This window comes from Pseudochaenichthys georgianus, chromosome 6 (assembly GCF_902827115.2).
Source record: "Pseudochaenichthys georgianus chromosome 6, fPseGeo1.2, whole genome shotgun sequence".
Classification (NCBI taxonomy): Eukaryota; Metazoa; Chordata; class Actinopteri; order Perciformes; family Channichthyidae; genus Pseudochaenichthys; species Pseudochaenichthys georgianus.
In genome coordinates, this window is record NC_047508.1 from 10,773,524 (window position 1) to 10,787,693 (window position 14,170).

The 14,170-nt window shown below is 41.7% G+C and overlaps 1 protein-coding gene across 1 annotated transcript in view; it reads right to left on the minus strand.

The window, feature by feature from the left end:
• hydin (HYDIN axonemal central pair apparatus protein) overlaps nt 1-14,170 on the minus strand; it is a 151,912-nt gene that overhangs the window by 39,371 nt on the left and 98,371 nt on the right. The window contains 18 exon segments of the mRNA XM_034085765.2: nt 1,157-1,268; nt 1,759-1,914; nt 2,709-2,788; nt 2,974-3,142; nt 3,258-3,354; nt 4,541-4,634; nt 4,738-4,936; nt 7,279-7,451; nt 7,565-7,724; nt 7,807-7,926; nt 8,906-9,088; nt 9,179-9,390; nt 9,648-9,854; nt 9,950-10,147; nt 12,814-12,885; nt 13,128-13,289; nt 13,438-13,541; nt 14,083-14,158. Of these exon segments, the coding sequence (XP_033941656.1) occupies nt 1,157-1,268; nt 1,759-1,914; nt 2,709-2,788; nt 2,974-3,142; nt 3,258-3,354; nt 4,541-4,634; nt 4,738-4,936; nt 7,279-7,451; nt 7,565-7,724; nt 7,807-7,926; nt 8,906-9,088; nt 9,179-9,390; nt 9,648-9,854; nt 9,950-10,147; nt 12,814-12,885; nt 13,128-13,289; nt 13,438-13,541; nt 14,083-14,158 (2,574 nt within the window).

The window sequence follows — 14,170 nt, forward strand, 5'->3', positions numbered from 1 at the left end:
GTTTGACATCTGGTTTTACTTTAGCAAATGTGTAAAGAACAGCAAAGAAGCTAACACCATGTGCGATCAGTCAATACAAAATATCATTATGACTGTTCATGGTTTTGTTTTGTTTGTTTGATTCATTTCAAAATGCATGGCCAGTCTAGATAGGAATAGGGGCAAGTGATAAAATAAGCTTTTTTGTGAAATTTGCTGTACATATATATAATATATCTTGAGAAAAAAAATCCCAAATATGTAGGAAAGATGGTAAGGACTTTTCCATGAGCCTAGAGCGTGTTCACACCAGCCTTGTATAGTCCGGTTGAATCGAGCCCTGGTGCATTTAGCCGCTTGGGGCGGTTCATTTGGGTCGGTGTGAACACAGTCCGAGACCTCTTAAACGCTCGCTTGCGAACTCTGGAGCGGTTCATTGCTGGTGTGAACGGAGTCCGCACCAAAACATAGGAAGCGTAGTATTTACGTGTCACAAGAACGCGGGTGTCTTCATTTCTTTAGTGAAAGAGTGAAGCAGAATGAAGTGTTGAACAGTGTCGTGTAAAGTAAAAACAACTATCAAACTAAAAACTATACATAAAAGTCAGAGCCATCTGCCGTCGGTGAAACCCCCTCCTTACTGCAGAACGTCTCTCATTATATGTGTTACTGTATAATGTTTTGTATCGCACGTTGTCTGATTATATAATCATATGCGCCATTGCTGTTGATATGCTCTCCAGATTAACAACAGCATGGAAATAACCTGCGGAGGCTCCATGGCGGAGGCTCCGTGGCGGAGGCGGAGGCGGAGGCTCCATGGCGGAGGGCTCCATGGCGGAGGGCTCCATGGCGGAGGGCTCCATGGCGGAGGCGGCTCCGGTAGAAATTGCCGGGATTTGCGTTGTTACCCCCTTAATGTCTGACCAATTGTTGAACAGCATTTCCGAGCACATGACTTGTGTTTAAAGTTTATAATCCGTTTGAATGTTGCCTGTGTGAACGCAAACCAAACCTTCTGAAACATGAAACAATGTAACAAACTGTCATCTGGTGCGCACCAGAGAAGCGGACTATTACTAACATTTAGAAAGAAATAAAGAGGACAGTCCAACAAAACAAAACCTGCATAAATAAACAGGCACTTTCATTGTTATCATTTACTTTCATTTCTCACCTGTGTAATACTCAAGTCTCTCTGAATGGACTCACGTCTCACTTTGCTAGTGGCACCAGTGACACCAGTGGCACCAGTGGCTCTCTCTGATTGGCTCTTCTTACCGGGACCCCTGAGATAAGTACACAGGGACACAAACCATCATTTATTTTGAACATCATTAGGAAAATGATATTGGAAAAGGACTATGAGAGTTTTTAGACATTCTGTCAGCCTTCCTTCTCAGTGGGTGAATAGGCAACTTGGAATGTGTTTCACCTCCACAACGTTTGACTTCATAGCACACTCCCTCCAGTCAAGGCAATGGAACATGTGCATGGATTGGCAACACAATAATGCGTTTGTATATTTGTAAGGGGTATTACACTCCAATATCAGATTTGTCACAAACAGATGGTTCAATGTGTTCGTACCTCATCAATAAACACTGAGCACCTGCACTGAGCTACTACTTTTACAATTGGCTTACTTTGAAATGTGGCATTTGGCATTTGAGAGCACATCTTCAGAAAACACAGTTCCATTCCAAGTGAGTTGTTCTGAAATAGTGTTAACCCTTGCGCCTCTGTGTACATGTGTCTGTGTCCGTTGTCTCGTCCTACCCTTGCTTCCCCGGCGAGGTGGCGTCTGCGATCACGCGGCATACACTGTAACGGGTCTCAAAGGCTCCGTTGTTCTCAATGGTGAAGCTCTCACTTTTCTTGTAGCCGTAGACCAGAGGACCAAAGTTGATGTCACAGGCAGGTGTGATCTTGTACCTAAAAACCCACACAGTCATTTATAATGTGTGTTTCGGCTTAGAAATCACCCTTGCAGACACAATGTAGGGCAACACATGTACTAACTGACTGATCAAAACTGATATCATATTGAGACCTTTTATTTAGAAACAATTATTACACAGCGATAAACTTTCAAAATAAAAGTTGTACATTTACAAGAAGAACATCTGAATTTCTCTTTCTAACTGACATTGTTCGAAGTGCTATAAGAAGACATTGCATATCTCGAAACATTTACAGTACATATGTTTGAGCTTGTGTTTGTATGCAGTCACAGGTGTTCCCATGTGACTTTAATCTTTCCTTCTTTTCAATAGAAATTCTAAAATATTAACAATAACAAATTATTATAAATCGTATGTCTTGATAATTTCAGTTAATTTGTTTGTTCTTATACATTTGTTAGTTTTTTGTTTTATAAAAGTCACCTTTTTAATAAAACATATCAGAATAATTTGTTCGAGTCAATGCAGTCTTTTGTCTGACTTGCTTACAAGAACAATTCATTACTAATAAATACAGCTCTGGACAAAATCAAGAGACCACTGAAGCATTATCAGCTGGTTTTAATATGTATAGGTATGTGTTTGAGTACAATTATTTTTATTATATAAACTACTGACAACATTTCTCTGTGTTGGAATTCTACAGACACTGGAATGGAATGGCTGCCATACAGGTAGAGATTCAGATTCAACAACCAATTGGAGTGGTCTCTAAAAATAAATCCAGAGATGTATTACTCAAAATAAAATGAATAAAGCCTTTACCTGGAGAAGACCGACTTGACTGAAATGTTGATGGTTAGTGTGGCGACGACTTCTCCATTCCCAATGTTGGGTTCAATCAACTGTAGAAGAAGAAACCCAAATCTGAGCATGAGTGAGAGACAGGAAATTGGGCACAACCCTTTTATCTTGTACTAAAAGTGTAAGGCTGTGTTCCAAAGAAAGCTATGTTACAAGATCATGCTTCAATGTGTAAAGTGAACCTTCCACATCTGTAGTCGTTAAGACTTCTTATTAAAGCTCTGACCTGGCAGAGCAGGATAGGCTGCTCCATCATTGAGATTTCTGTATTGGCTTTGCAGAGGATCTGCACTGTGGTGGGCTTCTCGTGGGGCATTAGAGTACCACTCGGAGGGGACAACGTGAAAATAGATTCCAGGTTTGGCTGGGGTGGGTCAGTCTGCTGAAGTGTTAACCTTGTGGAAAAAGAAGAATGCAAATAAACAACTGTACTAGTTTCATGGTGAGATGACATGTAGTAATATGAAACTGGGACTGATCATACACATTTAAGTAGCACTTTATACTGACTTGTAGGCTGTTTCATATTTCCCTTGGTTTTTCAGCCTGAGAGACTGTTTGCCCTCTTCAAAAACTTTGATGGTTCCAAAGTCAAGACAGCCATCTGCTACAGAAACAAAAGCAGTAGTATAGTTTTAAAAATAATGTATATTACATTATACTTTAAAAGGATTGACTAAACCAGGGGTGTCAAACTCAAGGCCTGGGGGCCACATTCGGCCCGCGACTTCATTTTATGTGGCCCCACAAGAGCTTACAAAGAATATAATATGTTTTTTATACGGTTACATGCTACAGAAGCACGTTGCCCATAAACTACATGTCCCACAATGCATCTCAAATATGACTTTTTTCTCAGAGTTTGCCTTTTTTTCTCAGAATTTGCCTTTTTTTCTTCAAAATATGCATTTTTTTCTTCAAAATATGCATTTTTTCATAGAATTCCTTTTTCTCAGAATTAGATTTTTATTTCAAAATGTCACCTCTATTTCTTTTTTCTCCAGAATTTGGTTTTTCTTTTTAAATCATTTTGGGACATACGCACTGAAAAGACTTGCAATTATTTGCCCTAGACTTCTGCTTTCAGACGTAGTTAATTATGAAGTTATTACCCTATCCGATGATAATCCAATGCAGAGGCAATGATGTAATATAATACATTATTTTATATATATGATATATTTATATATGTATTTTTATATAGTCTTTAAGTTACAACCGGCCCTTTGAGTGCAACCATAATGCTGATGTGGCCCGCGATGAAATTGAGTTTGACACCCCTGGACTAAACCATAAAAGTGGGTAATGTAGATGCATTCTGTTAAAATGGTTTAAATGGTAAGGAGTCCGCTTGTTCTTGCTCGTTTACATTGAAATGAAAACAATGTATTGAGCTGTGATGTACTAGATAGTTTTAATCTAGGATCCTGAGATCGACTGCTTTTGTCTTCAAGCCTCATATCTGGGGATTTGCAGTATTTTCAAAATGTTGAGGAGACATCACTTTCAGTCTTTTGATTATACCTCCCCATGTATTGAGTTTCTGTGACATTATGAGTGAGGTAAGTTGTGTCAGCTTTAGTAAAGTGTGTGTGTTAGCATGTGAATGCGCATGTAAGCAAGCTAGCATAAACAAACACTGCAGAGGTAAGCGTCATTGCCATTTTGTGTCATATTATTGTATACATATTGTTTGTTCTGCTATCTTTATACCCTAACCCTAATGTATCATATCAAGAAAGCACATATTAAGTTTGACCTGGACATGAAATGTAAGTTCTTCCAGTTTGTACCTGGTATGATTTCCAGAGCGACATCGTAGGCTTCAGCTGTGACCTGTATGTTTTCTGTTTGTACGACGCCTAAAATCTTCTCCACATCTGATACCTGACACAAAACAGACAGAGCATCTTTGACATTTGAAGGTGCTTTCCTAAATTGCGAATTGAGTGTAGTTTAATTCCATACTGTATTACAACATGAAGACTACCTCCAAACGTAGGATCTTCTTTATGTGGAGTGGCTTTTTGGCCCTGAAGTGCAAGCTCAGGAGGAAAGAGGAGTTCGCTGAGATGACGCCTTGATCCTGTGGCACACTGAACTCATCTCCTAACTCGTCCACACCCTGCAGCTTCCAAGACACCGGCAGGGCCGTCTTATTATGCAGCGTCACACTACAGCTGTTACGCCTTGAGAGAAGGGTGGAAGAAGGTTGGTTGGCAGAAAGAAAAGGGACATAGGGACAAACAGGTTAGTCTAAGAATTATGCTGTGTCCCAATTCAGATGTTTAGTACACTGCCATGTCGTGCACTGTTAACATTTATGAAGTGCATACATTTGTATGTATAGTATCATTGACTAAAAAAAAACTATAGCTAGCTAGCTGTCAACACACTTCCCCAGGAAGAGCGCCGGCCATTGAAGCACATTTCCGTAGTGACCAAACGGTGGTACTACACCGTGATGTCATTTGGGCCCAAAAATATATATTGGAAAAGAGACACCTCTAAATCAGTGTATCATTTTGTAGTTAAATAAACAACCCAGTATGAACACTTGTATAGCCCTTATTTGGTTTAAAAGTTGTAAAATTAGCTAAAAGCCAAATTCAGAGTTCTTTCTCTCTCCATTCATTAGACTGAGCCAAGAGTGCGATCTTGGAGGTGGGGCTCAATTGCACATGCTCTAAGGGCCCAGATACGGGTACTTTGTTTAATCAACAATTGCTACATTTTGGTTTCATGCACCACTGAGCATCTCTTATCAGGGGCGGACTGGCCATCGGGAATACCGGGAGTTTCCCCGGTGGGCCGGTGCTGTGTCTGGGCCGGAGGGCCAACACAAAAAAAAAAGTTTCAAAAAAAAAAAAAAAAAAAATCTTTTTTTTTTTGCCTAAATCCTACCGGCCCACATTTGTAAGTGTTCCGGCCACTCCCTTTTTTTTTTGTTGCTTACCTAAATCCTACCGGCCCACATTTGTAAGTGTTCCAGCCCAGCCCAGCCCAGTGGGGTGGGGTGTGGCCAGGGTTGGGTTGTAACGGAATACATGTAACGGCGTTACGTAATCAGAATACAAAAATCAAGTAACTGTATTCAGCTCGTGTTACATTTGAAAAACGAGTAATCTGATTACAGTTACTTTCGTAAACCTGAAGTGAATACATTTTGGATTACTTATTGGAATTATTGGTGGAAAGATTTCCTCACAACATGTAATATTCATTACTAAAGGTACAGCCTTGTCTGGTTTCTTGCTCAACGGCACCACGGCAGGGCAGGAGGTGAACTGGGACCTCTCCAAGTAGAAGTCCACACTCCAAATAGGTCTGGTCGGGGACTTGAACCGGCGATCCTACAGCTCACAGTCCAAGCCCCTACTGACTGCCATAGTCCCTAATTTTGCTCTCAAAGTGGACCAGATTGATGCATTTAACTTCGACATTTAAAAAAAAATCTTCCCGGGGGAACTTCCCCCCCGGACCCCCCTAGAGGAGGTACGGTCCATCACCTGCCCACACCCCCTGTTAAATTGTCTCACCCACATTGAGGATGCTTCGTACGTCGCCCATGTTTTATTCCATGTGTCAAGTCAGGCAAATTGGGTCAAAATGTTATTGCATCAATGATCTGTTAACATTAAAATCACTAAATATATGCCGTAACTATTTTTGCTCTAGGCAACTCAAGGGCTCAGGTAATGTGATTACTATATGAATAATTGTCCAAAATAACATTAAAGGCATAGGGTTTTTTGTTAAGTAACATACTTTCGTCGCCGGCCGGCCGATACATGGCGCGCATTAAGTGGGCCTGTCTGTCAATTAATCCCCGGGCCACTTTTTCCCCCCAGTCCGCCCCTGTCTCTTATAGGACTGAAGGTGTTAAAAATAGGAGTCGGGGACCCTATCGGAAAAGAGAAAGACGAAGAATAGGGTAATTGTGAAAAGAGCAAAGGATCATATAAATGATATATTACAATTGTGTGCACATGGTTTAGGTGTCCGGGACCCTAAGAAGTGTTAAAAATATAGGAGTCGGGGAACCCTATCGGAAAAGAGAAAAACGAAGAATAGGGCAAGAAATAAGTGTAAAGAGCAAAGGATCATATCTTAAACTGCACTGTAACTTTTCTTGATGTATTTTTTCTTTTTTACTGTATTTTATTATCTTTGTTTTTTAATGACATTTTTTTTTAAAAGCACTTTGAAATGTCTTGTGTTGAAAGGTGCTATATAAATAAACGTGCCATGCTTTGCCTTGAAGGGGACCAATCCTTATGTACATTCCATGTATCTTTCACATTCATGCTCAAAGTGCATTATGCCATATTGCATTCTGGGAGGCAATCATGCAGAGAATAGCAATGTATGTACAGAAGTATGCGTTTTGAGGTTGTTTTAGTTCATGTATTGACTTTATCGTTCTGCTTCTGTCTTTGGACTGGTATCGCATGTCCTTTGTGAAAAATACTTGTCAAGCTACTTTAGAAGAACACTGTGGAATCCATCCCTGCATTCTATAGGTTGTTACCTGTGCAGCATCGTCCTGTTACAGTGCAAGTGCTTGCTTTCCAGCTCCAGCTCCGGCCGCACGCCCCAGCAGGAGATGTTGATGATGACAGGCTCTGGATTGTCTTTGATTTGGCAAATTATACTGTCCTTCATTTGTCCAATGTGTGTTGGGTAGGCCCACACTGTCAATTCCTAGCAAGACAAAAGTAACATTTCCACAGGAACATTTAATTAATTAACAACAAAATACTCCTTATGCTTTTTGTGGTAACACATTATCACTCAGGTAAGATCTGGGGGGGTACCTGTTTCTGGTCAGGTTTCAGAGTCATGTTCGGGGGGTGCAGCAGATATGTGGCAGCCTGGGTGTCGTGCTGGAAATTGAACTGGACCTCAGCCTCCAGGCCTGAAGTGTTGTGAATCACTAGTCTCTCTGTGTTCTCAGGGTACCTACTGTCCTTGTATCTACACACACAGAGACACATTTCAATATGTTAGCATCCATTGAAAGATGGATCCAAACACTAAGCCATTCACTACCACTCACCTGTCTCTGGTCTTTCCACAGAGTAACGGTCCGAACTCAAAGCACCCAGGTTTGATTGCGTACGTCTTTTCGAGCCCCTTTTCCATTTGTGATACCTTCTTACTGAAAGCAAAAAGAGTCCTGGGGAAAGCATAGATGATAACTGTGAGTTCTTGCAGTCAACAATAACTTGAGTTTTGTAATTTATGACATCAAAGAAGTAATGTTTTTCAGGTAGGTTTTCTGTTTTTCCTTTTTACTGGAAAACTACTGGTCCAATGTTCATGTACCCTGTGTGAGGGTCCACAGTACTGCCTCGCTGTTTCCCCTGCGTGTCTGTCTCTCTGTGGGTGTGTGTGTCTGTCTCTCTGTGGGTGTGTGTGTCTGTCTCAGCGTCGCTGACCTACTTTTGGATTCCCACCTCTCCAGCTGCTGCTCCTTTCACTGATTGCCACTACTCACCTGCACCTGTATAAAAGCCCTTTGCACCTGACTAATTGTTTCTTTACCCGGTCGGATCACCCACCAACTCAACAGCCTGCCACCACCGTGTTTTCACCTCAGCTCCACACCTCTTGGCTCGCTTTCCCTGCTCCCTGGACTCCCCCTGGACTCCCCCTGGATCCCCCAGTCCACCTGTTCCCTTCCTCACCACCCCAACTCCAACATGTGTGCAATAAAGGTCTCTGTCTCCTGTCTCAGTGTTTGCATCGTGGGTTCAGCCTAGTGAGCATAACACCGTGTTACATGGGGGCGGTGTTTCCCAAGAAAAGAAATGCAGATCCAGATTATGTTTTACTTTTATTGACATTGCGAGACAGAGCATTTGTGCTGCATTTATGTGGCGTACCAACAAATGTGTTCGAATTTGAACTCAAGCCAGAAATTATATTTTTTTGTAGGGGCTATTTATTTTTTTAAATCATCCCTAAAAGCCTACAAACAAACTGAAGTACAAAATAATCGCAACTGGTGTCAACTCACCTCTGAATTCTGTTATGATTTATAATTAAATGGTTTTTTTGTGGTATCTATTTGTATCTGTAATAACCCTCTCTTCTTTCCCTTCCCCTTTGTTTACCGTAATACTGCATTAAGTAATTAAACATTGCTGACTGACGTGTGGTCTTTGCAGATGGAGGGATAGGTGCACGTCCCTGTGCAGAGCAGCTGGTAGAGTCTCTGGGTCCCCAGCAGCTCAAAGTTGAAGGTCTGTTTAAACGTCTCTGGGGATTCGGAGTAAAACCAGATCCTCAGAACCACCTCACTGTTGGCTGGGACAACCCAGCGGAAATGCGTCAGGCTACACAAAAAAAAATACAAACAGTTAGTTAAAGAACACAAAGTAAAGAAACAGAATGTGTTTTCATTCGGAGAGTCGGTGAGTATTTGCCTCTGGCTGCGTTTCAGCTCTAAGTATCCTTGGTGGAGGCCTTGCTCGGTGCAGTCCAGTGAGCCGCGTGCAGATGTGCGAGAATTGACCGGGACCTTTGTTTTTGTCTTGGCTGAATTTTGTCTCTTGATCTTTTGACTCTTTTTGTCCTTTGTTCCTGCACTCTCCTTAGTGCTGCTTTTGCTGCGACCTTTGGAATATGTTGACTCTTCCTTTAAAGTGCACCACAAAAAAAAAAAATCTGAATATTTATATATGTTTTAACAATAGTTTGTACTTTTGATGTATTGACTGTTATGACTTTGCATCATGTGTGACATTATCAAGATGATTGGTAGCTTGTAATTCACAGCACTATTTTTTTTGTTGGTTCCTGACATAAAAGGATGTGTGCTTCGGACAAGATGGACACTTCCAAGTTGTTACATTGTGCACTTTGTTTATTCATATGATGTATATGTACGGTTACCTTTAGAACGGATGCTTGTAAATCTTCCTCTGAGTCTTTCTTCTCCTCATCCTGTTCCTCCTGCCCTGAGGGAACCAGGAAGGTGAAAGGGCTGCAGGTGACTTGACTCATAGATTGCTCTCTGCTTTTGGGAAAAGGAACCACAGAGAAAGTGGCGGGGGGAGGGATGGGTGGGCCGCTGGGTCCCAACCCCAGATCATCCAAAACCTAACCATTCAAAAGGAGAAATAAAACCATGAGGCAAAGTAATAAACTATTAAAAAGAAGCTGTAACTTATACTAGAACAGAAAGAGAACACTACCTGGACCAGCTGAGGCAGGGTGCTGCCTTTGAGCAGCTCAGTGGCACTCGGAGAGTCTTTGCCCGTTACATTCAGCACGATGTGAGGGATGATTTCCTCTGGGTACACCTTGTCTGCTTCAGCTGGTGCAGCTATTTGACTTGGTATCGGAGACATCATCTTGCTGTGGGCCTTCTTGTTCTTCCTGGCAACAGGGGTCTGTGCACACATGGGGGAAGAGTGATCAGGTGTCCCGCAATTTGACATAATGTCCCACATTTGATTGATACAGTAGATGCCCCTCTACAACTTTTAACCAATGGGTCTGTAGAAAGGAAGAGAGAGGTTTATACGATATACTTTATTGTCACTGTAAGTAAATTAGCTTTGGACTCTGTTACTTGCCAGGCAGGCTGTACTTGTTTAGTCTTCCTTCCCTCCTGGGGGGTATACTACGAAGCAGGATGTTCTCTTAGCCGGCTAAATTCAGGGAAAACTCCGGCTTTCCGGTCCTACGAAGCTGGTTCTCTTTTTAGCAGGCTAGATCTCCATGGTAACTTATGCTTAGCGGCTAACCTGGTCGGGACCAGGTTAGGTTGCAGGCTAAGAGCTCAACTCAGTGAAAGCACCGCCTGCTGACCAATCAGAGCTCAGTGTGCGGAGTTTAAAGCGATCAAGTCATATTACAGGAGAAAGGAAATACAGAAAAACTGCCGTCGCAGGAAAGACGGCCGGCAAAAATCACCGACTGTGTGAACGTGAACATTAATAGAATATCACCTCCATCTTCAGAGCAATCTGACTATTATAACATTAGCGTTAAGAAAGCTTACTTACATATCTGCCACAACATAAGTAACCGGATCAGAGTACATTAAGTACAGTCCGCGGCATATCACTTCATAATGTATCATATCTCTCCTTATCTGAGTCAGCTGAGCCGTATCTGGCCGTGCAACACTCACAGCGTCACATACTGTATGCAGAAGTATTATTTTAAGCAACACATTAAGTTGACGAAACACTCGAGACAAATGTAATTAAAGTCAGATCGTGTTTTAGACGGGCAGTGATATCATAAACCTGTTAATGTACGCATTCAAACACGTGTTCTGTTCCAGCTGTATTCACCTTGCAGGTGCAGCTCTGTGGCTTTTATCCTGGATAAAGTGTTTAAGTCATGGATGTTTAAAGTTTAACTTCTTCATTTTTGACTAGTATTAAAGTTCACTTTTCATTCAGGAAGTATGACGCTGCGCTGTCAGTGCGCTTCTCCATGTTTGTAATTGGTCGAATGCTCCAAATACCACCCCTTTCATGTGAACGCGCACCTAACTAGATAGGACACGGCTGGCTTGAGCGATCCACTTGATAACCAGCGTCGTAGTACAGTTTAGCGAGAGCGCGTATGTTTTGGATTAGGCCAACCGGCTAACTCAAACATATCCAGGTTAGGTTGAACCAGGTTCGTAGTACAGGCCCCTGGTTTTGTTATATGTATTTATTTTGTTTGGCAAAAATCTCCTTTGTCTCCTCCTCCTCCTCCTCCTCCTCCTCCTCCTCCTCCTCCTCCTCACTTAAAGAGCATTTGTGGTCAGTATTCTTGTTTGTAAAAAGAATAAACATGTGTTAACGTTTACGCTGACTCCCTCGTGTATTGGTTGTTGTGTGTTACTGTCTCCAGGTCCCCTAGACCTTAGTGAGGACGTAACAGACTATGTCCTGCAGTTCCGCATACATGTACATATACAAACATAATAAACATTCAAATACATACACATATCATCACTCATACACCGTTTGAGTGACAAACACATTACGCAGACACACCTACTGACAATGGTGACCTATTGCACAACCCTCATGGCCAACATTTCAAAGTACATTACATCACATGTACGTGTTAAGAAGCTGGAATGAGTTCTTATTGCTGGTCAGCCTGCTCTTGGGAACCCTGAATCTTCTACAACAGGGGTGTCAAACTCAAGGCCCGGGGGCCACATTCGGCCCGATGCTTCATTTTATGTGGCCCCACAAGAGCTTGCAAAGAATATAATATGTTTATTATACGGTTACATGCTACAGAAGCACGTTGCCCATAAACTACATGTCCCACAATGCATCTCAGATATGACTTTTTCCTCAGAATTTGCCTTTTTTTATCCATTTTTTCATAGAATTCCTTTTTCTCAGAATTAGATTTTTATTTCAAAATGTCACTTCTATTTATTTTTTCTCCAGAATTTGGCTTTTCTTTTTAAATCATTTTGGGACATACGCACTGAAAATACTTCAGAATGATTTGCCCTAGACTTCCGCTTTCAGATGTAGTTAATTATGAAGTTATTACCCTATCCGATGATAATCCAATGCAGAGGCAATGATGTAATATAATACATTATTTTATATATATGATATATTTATATATGTATTTTTATATAGTCTTAAAGTTACAACCGGCCCTTTGAGTGCAACCATAATGCTAATGTGGCCCGCGATGAAATTGAGTTTGACACCCCTGTTCTACAAGAAGGTAGGAGCTGGAACTCTGGGTGGTACGTGTCGTGCCTGTCTGATAACGGACTGCTCATAGATGTTTTGGAGAGATGGATGTTTTTTGACCTCCATAATGTTCAAAGCAGTCTGTACCAGGCGAACGATCTGTGACTTTGACTGCACTGTCAACGTACCATACCAGGCAGTGATACCATACCTAAGGATGCTCTCCAACACTGCATGATAGAACAGCAACATGAACTTCTGCTCGACTCCGAAAGCCCAGAGTCTACGCAAGAAATACAACCGCTGTTGAAGTGTAGAGCACAGACCTTTAACATGCACCCTCCAGCTGAGTGTACTATCTATATGGACACCAAGGTACTGACCTGAGCTATGGGTTCATGGTGGATAACCACCGGCTTAAGGTCGCCCACCGCCTTTGGCTCCCTCACCATCTCCTTCACATTCAGCACAAGATGGTTAAAATCACACGATTGCACAAATGTCTCTATTTCAGAGTGAACTGGAATCATTGTGAGTTTGCCAAAGAGCAAAACAAAATGTCTGCAGTATTTGGAAGTACAAAGAAAATCCTTATGCTTTTAGTCGAGCCCTTCTGATGCTAACTTCTGGGTCAGCATACACACATATGTCTGTATTGAAGCATACTGTAATAGACTAAACTAAACAGCCAACTCACATGTTTCTCTGCTGCGACGTCCGACGACAGAGGGGCTTCTTCAGTGGGGAGCGGGAGCAGCAGCAAGCTCTGGGCTCGGTCCCAGTGCTGCAGGATGTGCTCCACCTGCTCCTGGACCTTCTCATACGCACTAAACTGAGACTGCAGCTCATCCTCTACAGACTGAATAGGGAGGAGAATAGAAATAGCAAGGGTATTTCTAAAGATTAAACAGCATTTACAAATATTTAGGGCATTTATAACATCTAAATACTTCTTCCAGTTCTGCCCATTATTTCTGTGATTATCTTAAAGAAAGTAATAAACTCACGGTGTCTCCCTTTGGCTTGTCCACAGGTTTAGGACTCTCTGCTTGTAATCGCTTGGCTTCTTCTGTCTTCTTAGGTGAAGGATCAGCCTCTTTGCTTTGATGCACTAGTATTAGGAAAGAGGAGCAATTATAATACATAGATATGATAACACGCACTACCTAGTTATTATGATCTTGACTATAAGTGGAATGGGCTATATGTTGTGAAAAATCTTAATTAGAATACAAAAAAATAATGTGAATACAAATCCTAGATCACTGCTGCCGTCGTTTTGAGTTATGTTCCTGCCGCCGCAGATCTAGCCGGTGCTTTGCAGTTGAAAGGACTATTTTTCCTTAGCGGAAGCAATACGATTATGTCCCCAATAAGTGTTTTAATGTAATTGTTTGACATCAATATTGTGAGTCAATTTGGCAGTTTTTGTATTTTGTAAATAGCTGTGTAATAAGCAGGACACTGTTTCAGCGACGCTGGACATTGATGATAAAAGATATCCCCAACGTATGGTTATTCATTAGTTAGACAACAGGATATCAGGAGTCCATCTTGTGTTTAGAGAGCTTTCGTGTTTGTTTATAAAAGTGTAAGCCTTGTAAGCAAGCTGTGAGCTTAAACTATTCTGGATTCCTTCAATGTGCTGGCACCTTCATTTAGTTGAGGTTGCTCTTTTGCCTCCACCAGCATCTCCTTAGACATCAGAGGAACATCCATCAGGGTCGACTGGAGAAAACA